This window comes from Micromys minutus (genome assembly GCF_963924665.1).
Source record: "Micromys minutus genome assembly, chromosome: 22".
NCBI classification, from domain to species: Eukaryota; Metazoa; Chordata; class Mammalia; order Rodentia; family Muridae; genus Micromys; species Micromys minutus.
This window is the reverse complement of record NC_137957.1, coordinates 4420997-4437953: the sequence shown is the minus strand read 5'-3', so window position 1 is coordinate 4437953 and position 16957 is coordinate 4420997. Positions and strand designations below refer to the sequence as shown.

Below are 16957 nucleotides of genomic sequence, written 5' to 3'. Positions count from 1 at the left end.
CAACCTCCCTTGCCCCACCCAGTCACTGGCTTTCCTTTATTTTACTAATTAAAATGGGAAGGTTCAGTTGGAGTCACCTAGGCTACCCTTTTTGGGGAAGTGGAATTAACATTAAAATACAAACAACTTCAGGACAGTCTTCACCTTCCACTTGTTGAGGCAGGGTCTTGTTTTTGGTGCTTTGTGTACATTTAGCTGGCCCAAGAGTGGGCGAGGTTACTCTCTGTCTGCCAGCCTGCTGTAGGACTAGATTTGAGCCACTGCAGACTCATTTTTGGGGCTCTGAGGATGGAACTTGGGTCTTTGCCTTTTGAGGCTAGTGTTTTTTACTTGTGAGCCATCTTGCCAGCCCACTTTTTTTTTTTTTAATGGGGTCTTGGTGGATATTGTTGGTATATGCCTATAACTTATACATTAATAAACTAGTATGTAAATATCATTTCTGTCCTGTGGAATGACTCTAGTCCTTAAAGTAGGTCATTGGATTCTGAAGGTAGAACTGGAAAACATGAATAAAACACTAAATTGAGTGTGTTGGTACATGGCTAACCCCAGAATTTAGGAGGCCGAGGCAGGAGGATTGCCAGTTTGAGGCCAGTTTTTAGGTTACAGACTGAGAACCTATCTCAGACTAGCAAACAGAACACTGGCATCAGAAGCAAGGTGGAGGTAAGAGTGTTGAGACTCTTACCTGGAACTGACTGGAAGCTGAGAGCAAGGGCAGAAAGGTCACAGCCCTGACTGGAGTGTCTCCGTGTTAACAAGGCTACACCTTCGGGCAGCAGTAAGGAAGTGGGATTCTGGGGGGTGGGGGAGGGAGGACAGATTGAGAAGAAATGTAGAAAGGGAGAGGAACAGTGCTCTGCAGAGGCTGTTGCCAGGAGGACTCCTAGAGGCCTCAGGCAATATGTGGAATTGACAGTTGCTGTGTAGTTTTATGACTGAGGAAACTGCAGGAGTGGTGTGGGAAAGGGCTCCCCACTTCCCTCCCCCCCTTTCCTTTCTCTGCTCTTTTTGAGACAGTGTTATTCTCTGTGTAGCCCTGGAACTCACTGTAGACAGTTAGCCCCCAGCTCAGAGATCCTTCTACCTCTGCTCCTGAGTGCTGGGATTAAAGGTGTGTGCCACCAAGCTGGGCTGGTTTTTTCTTTTTCTTTCTTCCTTTCATTTTGGTTTTTTTTTTTTTTTTGTTTGTTTGTTTTGTTTTTTTGAGACAGGGTCTATTGTAGCCCAAGCTGGCCTCAAGCTGTTAGGAAAAGGATGGAGAGAGTGGTGGGAGGGATATGGCCCACAGAGGTGCAGAAAGGCCTGGGGGCAAGGGAGATGCCTCTGGGGGGCCCATGCCTTCCCCCTGAGGGACAGCCACACATGGTATAGTACAGAATAGAATTTATTCAAGTCATGGGAGAGTTAAGAGGGTGGTAGAGGCAGAGAGAGAGGGGAATAGAGTAGAGGCCGGCCATGAGCACGTGAAGTGGGGGAAAGAGGAGGATTTGGGTGAAGAGCAAGGCTGCAGGAGAACAAGAGCAAGAGAGAGGAGAGGGCAAGCAGCCCCTTTTATAGTGTCAGGTCACTGGGGCCGAGCTTACCTGGCTATTGCCAGGTAATTGAGGGGTGGGGTTTACAGAATCCCAACACAAGTTCTTTGTGTATTTGAGGATGACCTTGTGACATAAGAGCCTCTGCTCCCATAACAGTAGGATTACTAGTGTGTACTCCCAGCCCTGGTTTATAGGATGCTGGGGATTGAGCACAGGGCTTGGTACATAACAGGCAAGCAAGCACTACCAGTTGAGCTCCCTCTCCAGTCCTTTTGGTTTCTGAGGCAGGTCCCTACTCTAGTTTAGGCTAACTTGGAACTTATTAAATAACCCAGGCTGACCTTGAAGTTAATGAAGTCCTTCAGCCTCAGCCTTTCAAGTTCTGAGATTATAGGTGTTAGCTTCCATATTTGAGCTCACCTCTTTATCTCTGTTTTGGCTGTTCTTGAGCAATTCTGGGAGGTCATTTTGGACAGACAGTACACTCTCTTAGGCTCATTGAGAACTGGGGAATTCTAGGCAGCTGGGAAGGGAAGTGCATGGCTCTGTGTAAATCCAGGGGTCTGCCCACTGCTCCGAATAAGGAGAGGGGTTCTGAGAGAAGGGGTGTCTGGGAAATGAGAACAAATTGTGGGTCCAAGCTGACAGGCAGCTTTTCAGAAAGCTTTCCCTAAGTTCTCTAGACAGCTCTCTCCTGCTCTGTTCTGCTCTGCCAGTTCTCCATGAGTTCTCTCTCGCTGTTCTAAAGGATTCTCTGAGTAGCTCATGCAGATCATAGACCCAGTTTTTACTTCACATATCAACCTAGTCATTTATTCTAGGTTCCCTTTTGATTATCCTATGAGTCAGCATCCAGTGACCTCAGCCCCTTAATTATTAGGTAACAGAATTCACCTAAGCACACATTTGTCATAGCAAAAGAATTCAGAGATCTGCCTGCTTCGGCTAAACACAGAGCATAAGCTAGCTGGGTGGGATCCTGTTCTGAAATTACTATTCTACCCACACCTGGGTTTAGCCTTGCTCAGTCCCAGGCCACCCTGAACTCAGGAATCTCTGCTTCTGTAAAGCATAAACAAAAACACTTGGTTGGGTGGGATCTCCTTCGACCACCACTCCCTAAGTCTCTTTATCTCCTTAGTATCTTTCTGACAAGTAGGCTCACAACACAACTGCTTTTGTTACTTTGATTAGTGAAGCTCCTCATTTAATTCATATTGCATCCTTACTTTTGAGAAATTATGTTTTTGAACACACATTTTTAGAGTTCTTGACCACAGGCTTAAGGGCTGTTTCTTAAGATCCCAGTGACTACCATTTTGCTGTACGTTAGCCACACCTTGGCCTCCCGGACTTGGACTCTTGCTGTCTCTATCTGGGAGGACATACCTTGAAGGAGGAACGTAAAACTATGCACATTATTATACAAACAATCCCTAAGCTCTACACTTGTGGAGGCCCATTCCTCCTGGCCTCGTCCCAGGGGCAGGAACCATGTCATTCTGTCCTTACCAAGGCAATGCTGGACCTGGCACCCGACCAAGATCCTGATGCTCAAAAGTAGGATGCTTCCCACCCTTCCCTGGGCAGCCCTATCTACCTCTGCATCCTTCTCTGTGCCTGAATTCTACTGCCTTCTCCAGAAATGGGTGAGACTTACACAGTGCACTGCAAAAGCAGCTATAACCTCTTATAACATTTTTACAGTGGTAGACAGGCCACCCATCTACAAGCAGCATCATTTGTGTGAAAGTCTGAACTTCAGTGTAGCCTTTTGGTCTACATTCTGGGAAACGTGGCCATTTGAAGGTTAGTGACTTGTCTCAGCCTTGTTGGGGGGTAGTGTTTCAGATTCTTCAGGTAGTGCTATGGAAAACGTAATGTGAAGAATAAAACACTAAGCTGGCACATGACTATATCCCCAATACTTAGGAGGCCAAAGCAAGAGGATCACCAGTTCCAGGCCACTTTGGTTTACCTCAGACCAGCAGAACACTACTAGGACAAAATTCACTAGCCACATTGGATAAGCAGACTTAACACACTCAGCTGTACAAATGGGATGAGAAAACCCAAGGCTGCCAATCCTGTGTTAATTTACTAGCCCCATGTTAAAACAGATGTCTCAAGTCAACTAGAAGTTAATGAGGTTGGGATGGAATCCAAGCGGATGGTCAGCCAAGGTTCGAAGCCAGTAACTGCTCACCCATTAGTTCGTTCCGTCATTCCCTTTCTGCATGCATTCATCAAAGGACACAGCAGTCAGCAAAGCAACAACTTGGTCCGCCTGCAGCCGGAATTCTATGGGGGCAATCAAGACAATAAAGCTAAAATAATTATAAAATCCAGAGGTGGCACCAGAGGAGGAACCTGCTAGGGGAGTGTTCTCAGGGTGAGGCTGCCATATTCATTGGGACCACTGGGCAGTGATATTTGCAGTAGGCTGCGTGTGAAGTTTAGGTCAAAATTGCTAAGTTCATTGATAACCCTGGAAGTTCATTATTTCAAGTTGATGTGGTTATTATTTTCATGGTACTGAGGATTAAACGTAGAGACTCCTGACTGCTAGGCAAGTGCTCTACTACTGAACTATTCCCCGAATTCCTGACCTGTTTCAGTGATTTTTATTCTGATGTTCGGTCTCCTTTAATAGCCTAGGTTGGCTTTGCTCTTGTTATCCTTGTTCCTCAGCCTGAAGAATATATGGGAGTTACAGGTCTAGGTCATCAAACCCATTAGATTTTTTTTTTCTGCTAGGAAAAAGCCAGGAGGTGCTCCAATTTCTGAGTACCCTTGTATTCTGGTACTTACGGTCTCAGGTTTGCACGCGCCACTCCCCCTGCCTTTGTGTGCGCGTGCGCGTGAGGCAGCGCATCTTTCTGACTGTTCTGCTGCTGGAGCGGAGCGGTTCGGCTAGCGGTTGGATGGCGCCGGGCGGAGCTGGGCGGGCAGCCGCCCTGGGCCTGGTGCTGCGGCTGCTCTTTGGTCTCAGAACAGGCCTAGAGGCCGCTCCGACTCTAACCCCGTCTCCGGCCCATACCCTGGTCCAAGTCTCGGGTGAGTGAACCCCCGTTTCTAAACCGCTTTTGTCCCGCCCCACGCGCTGGTAGCGCCTCACCATTGGCTGCACCTCCTATCGATCGTTGACACTCCCCCAGCACGCGCGTTTGGATTTAGCGTGGGTGAGTGTGTAGAGAGAGAATCAGCCCAGCTGTCCTTGCAGAGGGGACCGCCACGTGGGTGCCTTCTACTGTGTTCTACCCAGCGTCCTCCCTTATTCCTGCGCTGTCCCTAAGTCACCTCCAAGCCGTTCTTAATCCCAGTGTGGGCTGGAAGGCTTATGTTTCTGATTTTGTTTGACCTCTCACCTGCCACCTTCTTGCAGCAGGTATGCCTTCCGGAAACCCTCAGCCCTGAGCCTGAAGTTCTGTGGCTTTTCTTTCAGCACCCAGAGCTTCTGTTTCTCCTTGGATTTCTGCCTTAGAGAGTGGAAGGAAGAGAGAGTATTTCCTTTGTGAACCCCAAACTTGGTCAGGCACCTGTCCTGGGCAGGAATAGGTCCCGATTGTGACCACTGGCCACCACTGTCCATCTACTTTATATGAGAATAGGTCTTAACTGTTTCAAGGTTTTGGTTGTTTTTCTGTTTTTAGGTTTTTATTAAGCTTTGAATTTTTTTCAGACAGGGTCTCACCTTGTAGCTCTGGTGGCCTGTAACATAGACCAGGCTGGGCTTGAACTTTCAGAGATCCACTGGGGTCTGCTCCCAAATACTGAGATTAAAGGCAGGCTTTTATTTTGAGACAGGGACTCACTGTGTAGCACAGGCTGGACTGGAGTTTTCCAACCTCTGCCTTAGGCTCCCCAGCACAGGGATTATAGGTGTGGACCATTTTATTTGGCTGTAGAGTACCACCCCTCCTCCCACTTTTGGCTGCTCTGTAGCTCCAAGCAGTTTTCTTGTCCCAGCTTCCCAGGAGCTGGGGTTACAGTTGAGCAACATTATGTCTTTCCTCTTTTACAGATGAGGAAATAGGCTGGGAGGAGAAATCATGGGTCATCCCGACTCCTGCCTGATTAGTTGCCCCCATGAGGTAGGGTCTGTTCTGCTCTGGGCCCATTCTAAGAAAATCCAGAGAGCCAGGGAGAAGAGGTCTGAATTGGCAGGACTGTGGGTTGTTAGGCCTGGAGAGGAGGCTATGCCTGGAGGCAGGGACAGCGGCCAGGGCTAGTTCTCAGTTCTTCAGCTCTCTGGAGCTCCTGGACTGTGTGGTATGCAAGTAGAATTGCATTTGACTACAAAGAGAGGGAGGGTGGGCGTCTGGGAGGCTTTGACGCTCTCTGCTCTCTGTTCCTTCCTTCCTGCTGGTTCAAGTACCAGGTGTCTTTCCTGCCTGCCCCCCCTTGATCAGCAAACAGCCCTAGCTTCCCTATTCAGAGTTCAGGAAAGGCTTATATTTTATCTGGACTCAATGTGGAGCCTCATATGTGTTGGCCCACACTATCAGGCACTGAACAGGGTCATGAGGCCATGTCCCTGACCTTCACTGAGGGTGTTCAGTCAATAGGAGAGATGGATGTTAATAGGCAGGGACTGTTAACTGTGGGAGAAAGCTTCCTGGGGTACACGAGACACTGCCCAAGATACAAACTGAGATCTGAAAGCTGTAGCGTGGAAGGACAGGGTGTGCTGTGGCTGGGGTATAACTCAGTGGTAGGATGTTTGCCTGATGTGCAAAAGGGTCCAGACTCTCCTTCCTCTGAATACGGGGTACTTGGGCATGTGGGAGGCACATGCAAAGGCCCTGTGGTGAAAGTGAGTCAAGTCTCCTAGCTAAACGACGGGGAGGAGGCTGGGATGCAGGGCTTGATGGAGCAGGGAGGGATTTAGGCTTGGATGTGAGAGGACCTGGGTCCCGTGGGATAGTGGGTGATCAGAGTGGGGCACTTGAGAGGACTATGATGTTCTGTCCTGGTGGAGGTTAGGTACTGGGTCCAGAGGTGACATTGATTAGGTCATGCATAGTGTTTTAATCTGGGATCAGCTTAGGAGATGAGGCAATATATCTTGGTGACTACACATGGTCACCGTGCTTTAATTCAGGGTCTTTCTATGTAGCCCTAACTGGCCTGGAACTCGGCCCTTCTGCCTTTAACCTCCCGAGTACATATACTACCATGCCTGGCTTTTGGGCAGATTTACTACCCAGGCTCTCAATTTTCCCTTTGCAAAGCAGGTGGGTTAGAATAGGTGTCACTGGCCTGGACCACAAGCCTGTTGCAGAGCATGCTGGGGAACGGCTCTTCTCCCACCGTTTAAACTGTGGAGCTTGATAGTCCCCAATGTACACTTTCTGGCCACTTGTAGCCTAATAGTCTCAAGGTTAGTGAGACCTGGGTTTGAATCCCAACTCTGGTCACCAGCTCTGTGTGGTCATAGTGTTTCAGTAGACTGGAGACTAGTTTGCTAGCAGCATTCATGAAGTTTCAGGGCCCCAAACATAGGGGTACAGAGGGTGACTACCATATAGTTTCTACACTCTGGGACATGGCTTAACCCCAGCTGACTGCAGCTCTTAACCATCCTCCTGGAAGCTGTTCTAGATTTGGATTCTGCCCCCCCCCGTCCCCCTTCCAAGGTCTCATTTATGTTCATTTCTCAGGCCCTAGAGCTGGCTCCTGCCCGACAGACACCTTCCAGTGTCTGACCAGTGGCTACTGTGTGCCCCTCTCCTGGCGCTGCGATGGGGACCCGGACTGCTCTGATGGCAGTGACGAGGAAGAGTGTAGTAAGTGGCCATTCCTGGAGAGGGGCTTGAGCGTTTGTATTGGTGCTAGTTCTGGAGGTTAGGGGGTTAGGAAAAGGCTATGGTTATAGCTTGGGTGAGTGGGGCTGGCAAGGTGGAGTCTGGGTCTACACTGTTGGGATTGCTTTAATCCCAGCACTCTAGAGACATAGGCGGGTAAATTTGAGCCTAGCAGTTTGTATATTGCAAGTTCCAGGCCCACATAGTGAAGCTTGGTCTCAAATGAAACCTAAAAACAAGAGAGCTGGAGTCTAAGGCAGGCTGTGGGGAGGCTGAGCAGGTAAAGGAGGAACCTGATGGGAAGACGAGGTATTGGGAGGTGGAGCTGACAGGAATAGCAGGTAGAGACTTTACACACAGTTACTTTTATTTACTGTGAGTCTGGGTACAAGTGTGTACAGGAGTGTTTGCCAGCATGTGTGTGTGTGTGTGTGTGTGTGTGTGTGTGTGTGTGTGTAAGTCAGAGCTTGGTGTTACCCTCTGTTGCTTTTTGAGACCATTTTTCACTAAAATTGGAGCTTCCAGTTTCCGCTAGACTGGCTGAACCAGAGCCCCAGGATCCACTTTCTGTAATCTTTGCCTTGTAGTTAGGGATGCGCCCTGCTGCGGTTCCTGGGTTCTGGGGTCAAACTCACTCCACATGCTTGTACAACAAGCACTTTACCCACTGAGTTATCTACTCAGCCCTGAGGGAGCTTTTTAAAAAGATTTTATTTTATATGTTCCTGGATGGCCTGAAATTCTCTGTGTAGATCAGGCTGGCTTCAAACTCACAAGAGATCTGCCTGCCTCTGCCTCCTGAGTTGCTAGGATTAAAGTAGCTAAAGTTATGAGATGCTGCTTTCAGTTTAGTTTGCTGCTTGTAGAAGTTAGGATTTAGAGGGGATTGGGCATCCAGAGCACTGGGCTTTCCTCTTTTTGTTTTTGGTGACAAGGTTTCTTTCTATATTGATAGCTGTCTGAGAACTCACTATGTAGACTAGGCTGGCCTCAAACTTAGAGATTTGTCTTTCTCTGTCTCCTAAGTGCTGGGATTAAAGCTGTGCACCACCACGCCTGGCATACTGCATTTTCTTGCATGGATGTTAGAACCTGATTGACTCTGTGTTTCAGGGATTGAGCCATGTGCTCAGAACAGGCAGTGCCAATCACAGCCTGCCCTTCCTTGCTCCTGTGACAACATCAGTGGTTGCTCTGCTGGCTCTGACAAGAACCTCAACTGTAGCCGCCCACCCTGTCAGGAGGGCGAGCTGCGTTGCTTACTGGATGATGTCTGTATCCCACACACGTGGCGCTGTGATGGCCACCCAGACTGTCCTGACTCCAGTGATGAGCTCAGCTGTGGTTTGTGCCCTGGGATCTTGGTATACCTGTGTGGGTGGGGAGGGCTGGCAGTTACTTAATGCCATTGGTTATTTTCTCCATGGGTGACTAGTTTGAGGATGTGAACACATGCATCTTCCCAGGCCTTCATCCCCCAGGCCTTCATCCCTGTTGTGGTGAACAAGACTTTGTCAAGATTAGTGATTTCCTACCAACTCTACTCTGTCTTAGATCAGGATGAATTCTAAGAGTTGGGCACCAGGAATGTTGTGTGCCATACTGCTAAGCCTTGGGTGCCTCTCAACTACTGATGCCTGGGCTTATTGCAGACACTGACACAGAAACTGACAAGATATCCCAGGAGGAGAATGCCACAACTGTCAGGTCGTCTATGACTGTGGAGAATGAGACCTCTTTCAGGAATGTCACAGTTGCCTCTGCTGGGAACGCATCCCGAAACCCAAGTGCCTATGGGGTTATTGCAGCTGCTGGTAAGATAGGCTTTCCCATATGAGGAGCTTGGGATTACTGGGGGGAGTGCACAGCTGGCTCTCCACTTATTAGTCTGTGATAGCTTTTACCTTCCTTGTCCCGTTCCTGACCATCTGTCTGTCCCCTACAGGGGTGTTGAGTGCGATCCTGGTTTCAGCCACCCTTCTCATATTCCTACGACTCCGAGGTCAGGGTTATCTGCCCCCATCAGGGCTGTTGGTGGCCGTGAAGGAGTCGCTGCTGCTGTCAGAAAGGAAAACCTCTCTGATCTGAGGACACATGGTCACCACCTGAGTACAGTCAGACTGGGACAGAGCGGCAGTGGAACATGCAGGTAGCTGCTGGCTTCTCACCTTCGAGACCTGGGCTTTTGGCCACAGAGAACTTTGATTTTTAAGCTTCTACAGATGTGGTCCTAGAGACTGGGGGTCCTCAGACACTCCCTCTGTATGTGATGAGCTGGGTTGGAAAATTGCCATAGCCAGAACTGAGGGGCTGGCCCCAGGATGCTCCCAAAGAAACGGGGCCACCCTGGTTTAGACACTCCTGCTGCTCACATTGATGGGTGGCTATTAAAGCTTCTTCACCCCCACTGCCTCTAGCCTGTGTTTCACTTGGCCTGGGCAGCCTACTGTCTCTTCTGGATCACCTTCTGCCTTTTAAAGGGGAGCCTGCAGCCAAGAGAGCACGGGTCTGTGTCCTGGACATTTCCTCCTGTACCTGCTTCCTTTATAAAGTGAGGCTGGGTTGGCAGTGGACTGAATAGAAGAGGAGACCTCAGGTGGTGTTTCCTTATTGGGCATTACTTTGCCATGGTTTCTTGTGTGGCATGGGCAATCCTGACTTGAACTTGGCTATCCCTTGGTTTTGCAGGGCTATAATCTCAGCACGTGGGAAGGGGCGGTAGGAAAATCAGAAATATTAGGCTTGATGTTACATACTTGTGATTCTGGCACTGGGGAGATTGAGACATGAAGATCTGGAGTTCAAGGAAGGTCTTGGCTATTCAGGGAGACCTTGTTTCCTCTCTTCCACAGGTGCAGTTGATGTTTTATGACACAGTTCTGTTCTTGGCTGACAGGTTGCTTACTCTCTAGCAGTGAGTTAGCCCTAGGAGGGAGGGAGGGACTGTAACTAAGGTCCAAGATGTCTGTGCAAGGACATACTGAAGACAAGAAAATAAGGTTAATACAACTTGACTTCTGAGTCACAAGGCAGAGGTCTTCTCAGACCCTCATATTCCTAAGTAAAACCCCCGACAGGCAGAGGAGAGACCTCCCAGGCATCTCTGTGGCTCTCAGTAACCTCGGGTCCCATGATGAGCACTGGAGCTCTGAGGCTATGAAAGTTAAAGGACAAGAGTCCAGATACTCATGTAGAAAGTTGGATTTGCCTATAATCTTATTACCGAGGGTGGGTATGAAGACAGGAGGACCCCAGGGACCTGCTGGCCAGGCAGTCTAGCCTGAGAGCTTAAGAGTCAGTGAGAAAACTTGTTTCAAAAAAGAAAGGAGAGGGGCTGGGAATGCATCTCAGCGATTAAAGCACTGTTTCACAAGCATGGGAACAGAATTTGTATCCTCAAACCTCATGTGAATACTGGGTGAGTGTGGAGGCCTGCCTGTAATCCCAGCTCATAGTGGAAGAACGATCCAGAATGATTTCTGTCATCAACATGCATGTGGACTCTCAAATATATGTCTATACCCAGGTGTACACACACACACACACACACACACACACACACACACAAACTTTCATTCACTCCAGCACACACATATAAATCTCAACAAAAAGAATTCCTGGATCTCTGATGCCTGGCAGGCAGTGACTTGGTCACTCACTGATAATGTGATGCTGGGTGCAAAGGAGGGAGTGTACACCAGGAGGGCTTACTGAAGGTGGGGACTGCGTTGGTCCCCTGAGGATGATTGCGTCCCCTTCCCTAGTACTACAGTTATAGGTATGTACCACCATGCCTGGTTTTATGGGGGTGCTATCGATGGAACCCAAGGCTTTGTGTATGCCAAATGTATACATACAGCCAGGTGTGGTTGCTCATTCTTGTAATTCCATGTATTACAAGTGGTGAGATTAAAACAGTAAGTTGAGGCAGGAGGATTACCTCAAGTTCCAATACAGATTACACTTTGTATATTTAGACTCTCTACCAGCTGAGCTATATTCCTAGCCACTCGTTTTTTTTTTTTCCCCCCTTACTCTTAGGGTAAAGGGCAGCCTACTGTGGTGGACAGGAAGGATTCCTAGCCATTCCCACCCTAGTGATGGACTTCAGACCTCCAGGGGTTATTGGGCAGACCATGTGGGCTCAGGTTTGGGCATGTGCGTGAAGGCTGTAAGTGGTATTAAGGTAGCCAGGCCAGATTTTGCGAGATCACAGCCTTACACCTCAGTCTAGTTTTGAGAGGCTTTCATCACCCTAAATCACCTAAGAAACCCCAATCCCATGGGACTCCTGCAATCCCAGCATTTGGCAAGAAGAGGCTGGAGAATCACAAGTTTAGCCTGGGCTATGTACACCCTGTTTCTTCAACACAGTAGCAGTCACTACCGCTAAAAAGTTAGAAGATCCTGTTCCCATTAGCAGTTACTTCCCATCCCTCCTTTTTCTTCTCCAGTTCCCCTGCTTCTCTCCCCCAATCCTTCCCCACCCCCCACCCCCGCCCCAAAGCAGAAGCAGCTAATTACTTTCTGTCTCTAGGGATCTCCATGATCTGGAGTTTTCATACAAATAGATGTACAAGTTTCTGTCCTCTCCCTCCTTCCCCCTCGCATCCCCACGTTTCTCTGCATATGCATTATTTATACATTTATTGTGTATTATGTGTGTGTGAATGTGTGTGCTTTGCGTGCTATGGTGGCTATGTGTAGGTCAAAGGACAACTTGTAGGAGTTAGTTCTTGTTTCAAAGTCAGGCTGCCAGGCTTGGAAGCAAGCACCTTTACCTGATGCAGTGCCTATTTCTGGTCCTGTCTGCCCGCCCCCCTCAGGATTTCATATCACAGGGTGGCTTTGAGTCACTGTAACTGAGGATTACTTGAATTCATGATTTCTCTTCCTTCTATTTTTGAAGTGCTGGGATTAAAGTCATGCAGAACCGCACCTGAAGTGACTTTTTTGCTTTTTCCGTTTTTTTTTTTTTAATTAAATATGGTCACATATTATATCTCCAAGTGGTTTTGATTCACTTTAATCTGTGTTTGAAACCTGGGGTAATCTTCCTGCCTCAGCTTTCCAAGAGCTGATGTTACAAGAGAGAGGAGCACACGTGGCTGTGTACGTGGTATTTGTGGCTGGTATTGTCATGAACACTGTTTTCCTGGCTTACTGAGCTGCAGTGTGTGCCAGCGTTTTGTTTTACAGTTGAGCAGTATCCCGTCATGCAGGCTAACCAACTCTTGTACATCCATTCTTCAGTGGCTGGAAAGCAGGACTACTTCCATTCCCTGTGTTCATTTTTACAGGCGGTAGAAATGAAATGACATGGCCCACATGGTATCTGAGATCTGTATGCCTCATGTATGTCTCCTTGGTACAGGATATCATTCTGTTGCCCATGTGGGCCTAGAATTCACTGTGTAGCCAGCCTGTGCTGGCCTAGAACTTTCAGCAGTTCATCCTCCTTAACTTCTCAGGTTCAGGCCTTACATTGCATGTCACGGGTTTTCACTAGTTTGTGTGTGTAATAGATATGTAATTATGTATGTGTGTGGAGGTCAGAGGACAGCTCTTGGTGGGTGTCATTCCTCAGGTGCGTTCTACCTTGTGTCTGAGATAGTGTCTCCCAGAGGCCTGAACTCAAGTTGCTGGGATTCCAAGTGTGCTGTCATGCCTGGCTTTTTCTCTTGAGTTCTGGCGGGGATGGAGCTCAGGTCTGTAGGCTTATAAGGTAAACACTTGAACTGAGCCATCTTCCAGCCTTCTTTTAGAAACATTTATGTGTGTTTTCTGCATATATATATCTGTGTAGCAGATGTGTGCCTGGTGCTCGTGCTGTCCATAAGGTAGCATCAGATCTCCTGGGACTGGACTTACAGATATGGATGGTGTGAGCTGCCATGTGGGTGCTGGGAACCAAACCTGGGTCTCTGGAAGAGAGGCCAGTGCTCTTAACTTCAAAACCGTTTCTCCAGCTCCATTCTTCTTTTTTCCCCGATCTTTTGCTACAACCTACACTGACCTAGAACTTGTTATTCTCCTGCCTCAGCCTCCCAAGTGATATGATTATAGGCATTTGCCATTATACCCAGCTCGAAACTGGGATTTGGACCTGAACAGTCCACTCATGGCAGTCTGGACAACTGGATCCCTTTGAGCCTGGGTGGAGCCCTCAAAGCCCAGGATACACAAGGCTGGCCCCGTAGCCCTTGTGTCTCAGCAGTGGTCATGTTGAGACAAGGTGTCTTCTTCACCTTGTTGATGCATAGTCTTTCTTTTTCACTTTCAATATTAAGTTTAGTTTTTTAGGATGAAGTAACAGTTTAAATAATTACCAGAATTATGAACATTCATTTATTCAGACAAAGCATCATTGTTCACAAGTAGCTAAGAAATATTTTGCAATTTATATAATAAATATATCTGTGTTTAGGTTAACAGGCACCATCTTGATAACAGAAAAGTTTTTAAAAAAACCAATAAATAAATATTTAAGAAAAAAAGGTGTTTGTATCTGAAATATAATACAGCCTTAAATGCTTTTCTTCACATAGCATCGAAGTCTCCAAACTGTCTAGAAAGTTTCTGAAAATATAACTCCTACCTTAAATCATTAAAATAGTACCTAAGAAAAAAGGTCAGTTGAAGACAATTTGTAATCTATATTTGTAATTCTCCATTCAACAAAATATCAATTACCAATGTATTAAAAGTCAATGGTGTGGGTGCATGTATGCAGTGTGTTAATGGTGAAAGCCCGGGATACATATATTTATAGTCACTCTCCTAACACTCCTGTCCCTTCCATCTGTGGATATCCTGCCAGTTTCCCAGGCTTTTTTGGTATTTTTGTTTGTTTGTTTGTTTTTGTAAATACATTTAGTAATACCCAACACAAAGCACTGATAATAATCCTTGGTAAATGAGGAAATCCCAGCAAAGTCCAGACCCACAGCTTTGCTCCCCAAGCGCACTAGAAAACAGAGAAAGCAATCAGTGGCCCTCATTCATACAGTCTGCGAGCTCCTGAGAATTCACGACTGTCCGAGAATTGGCCGATACAATCCTCAAGAAAGTGGCAACAGATTTTGAAGATGAATATCAGAGAATAAGTCTTTGATAATTTTTCTATTTATTTCTGCCAAGGCAACATTAGGAGGTTAGCATAGTTGTCAATTTTCTTTTTTTGTTTCTCTCTCTCTTCCTCGTGTGTTTTGGCAGATGAACTTTTAGGTCTTCCTCTTCCTCGTCTGATACAATCTGAATGGCTGTTACTTCCAGATCTTTCGGTTTTCTAAATATTTACTGTAGAATTTGTTTTCTTCTAACTCTGTTCCCCTCCTCTTGGCCTCATTCATGTTTTCTATAGATGGTGGTGATTTTTTTTCTGAATGTTTTGAATTTAGTAGTTTTCTGCTAATAAATATATAATCACAAGGACATCATTTATACGCAACAGGAATCTATCTGTTGGTCGTACTCAGGGCATGATTTGGTGGCCATCTTCACTTTCCTGGCTCAAAGTGGCAGACATGCTCCCCTCCTGAACAGCTGTCTCCAGACACATCAGAAGAGGGCATCAGATCCCATTACAGACGGTCGTGAGCCACCTTGTGGTTGCTGGGAATTGAACTCAGGACCTGTGGAAGAGCCGTCAGTGCTCTAACCACTGAGCCATCTCTCCAGCCCTGCTTGCTTGTTTATTGAATGACTGATGCTGTGTTTCACTATCCTAGAATTTGCATGTAGACTAGGCTGGCTTTAAACTTGAGTTGTACATGCTTCCTTCAGCCTCTTGAGTGTTAGAATTGAAAGCTGCAGCCGCCATGCTCCATCTAATTTTGATTATTCACTTTGTATTTTTGTATTTTTATTTTTATTTTTTTTTGTTTTAGAGGCATTTTTATTTAGATAACTAAAAAATTAGATGTTCAGAAGCAGTCAGTGTACAATGAAAGAGGTCAAACCCATTACTTTATCATGTATTTCCTCTTTCTTTTCACAACTAAGCAAAGAAAAAAAAAGGCATTCTTCTTTAAGGGAAAAGTCAGAAAAATAGGCCAATATTTTTTTTTTCTTCTCCATAACATAAAGAGCTACAAGATTTAGGAGTAAAATGGAAGGTGAAGTTGGCCTTCATTCAGGACAGCAGGCTGTGGCACTGGGATCACAATCCTCCTGCCTGCACCTCTACACTCCGCTATTCACTTAACGGCAACGCTGAGTACTTGTTCGTGCGCAGGAGCTAATTCATATGCCCCGTATTTTCCGCCCTGTGCCACAGGCAGAGAGTGGCTCTGAAGGCTGCTGCTTGTCTCTGCCTTTCAGTCCATGAACTCTACGGCATCTGCGGCACACGCTTGATGCTCAGGCCTTAACTTCAGGAGTTGACGAATAGATGGAATCTGAATTCTCTGAAGCAACTTCTTCCAGCTCTTCTGCTGTTTCTGGAAATTCGATCTTTGGCTTTGCCAGTTCCCCGCTGTCTTCCTCAGGAAGCACATATTTCCACAGGCCATAGGTCTTTCCTACCACAGTTTGCCACAATCTCAATGTCCTATCTTCAGAACCGCTGGCATAGAGTTCACCATCCGGACTGAATCTCACACAGTGAATGGGACCAAAGTGACCTTTGTGGGATTCTAATTCGTCCCCACTATTATAATCATACTTATACAGTTTAAAGTCCTCTCCACCCGCAACAACAAATTCCTTCTCAGGATGAAGAGATGCAGAATTAATGGTCGCAGGAGCTTCAAAGGATTTAATCGGCTCCAGACTTACCGCACTATGAAAAGCAATAGTTCGTCCATAGGTAATAACCAACATCTCTCCCTCAGGAATATACTCCATGCTGCTAACAGACATATTAAAATTTAGAGATTTCACTTCTGTCATTGTGGCAAGATCCCAGAGCTGAACAGTTTTATCATCAGCTGAAAGGATCTGTTTATCCTCACTGCACCACAGAGCCTTTTTAATACCGGAAGTGTGGCCACTAATTTCCTTCGGGTCTGCTTCAGGTTTGTTTAAGTCATAGATGCACAGCAGTTTATCCTGTCCCCCAGTTAACAGGTAATTGCTATCCTGTGTGAAATCCAGTCTTGACAATGTGCTTATGAGCCAGGGTCATCAATTCATCTCCTGAGACAGCATCCCACACTTTGGGCTGTGAAGTCTGCAGCTGCTGTGGCAGTTTTGGTGGCATCCTTATTCAACGTTGCACCCCAAACAGCACCTTTATGACCCAAAAATGTTCCAATCCAGTCTCCCGTGTCTCCCTGGCGGAGCATAGGCTTGCCATCTTTGCAAGCGCTGATCAGAAAGTAGCCATAAGGCGCGATGCCGCTGAAGGCCAAATCCACCACGGGCCGCGTGTGGCCGGAGCAAGTGAGCAGTGTCTGCCTCATGGCCACGGCGGCGGCGGCGGCGGCGAGCGCGGTGACGCGGAGCAAGGACCGAGGTTCGCGGTCCTCCTCTGCTACCTAAGGCTCCCGCACTCATGCCGAGGCCGGGTCCGGAGTCCCCGCGATGCCAAGGGAGGGACAGGGAGGGAGGGAGAAGGGGAGGGGAGCGCCGGAGAGCCGGCCCGCGCCACTCACAGTCCACACCGGT

General features: G+C 47.3%; 1 protein-coding gene and 1 pseudogene across 2 annotated transcripts; one reads left to right on the top strand and one right to left on the bottom strand.

Moving 5' to 3' along the window:
• Window positions 1-4462: 4462 nt before the first annotated feature.
• CD320 (CD320 molecule) lies at window positions 4463-9688 on the top strand. The gene is made up of 5 exons (XM_080935729.1): window positions 4463-4598; window positions 7205-7330; window positions 8462-8692; window positions 9001-9162; window positions 9294-9688. Exons 1-5 carry the CDS (start codon window positions 4466-4468, stop codon window positions 9434-9436), a joined length of 795 nt encoding a protein of 264 aa, XP_080791855.1. The 5' UTR covers window positions 4463-4465; the 3' UTR covers window positions 9437-9688.
• A 6021-nt stretch (window positions 9689-15709) lies between these two features.
• On the bottom strand, window positions 15710-16752 carry LOC308435117 (serine-threonine kinase receptor-associated protein-like; annotated as a pseudogene). The gene has a single exon. The product of its transcript is annotated as a serine-threonine kinase receptor-associated protein-like (transcript).
• Between the last annotated feature and the right edge of the window lie 205 nt (window positions 16753-16957).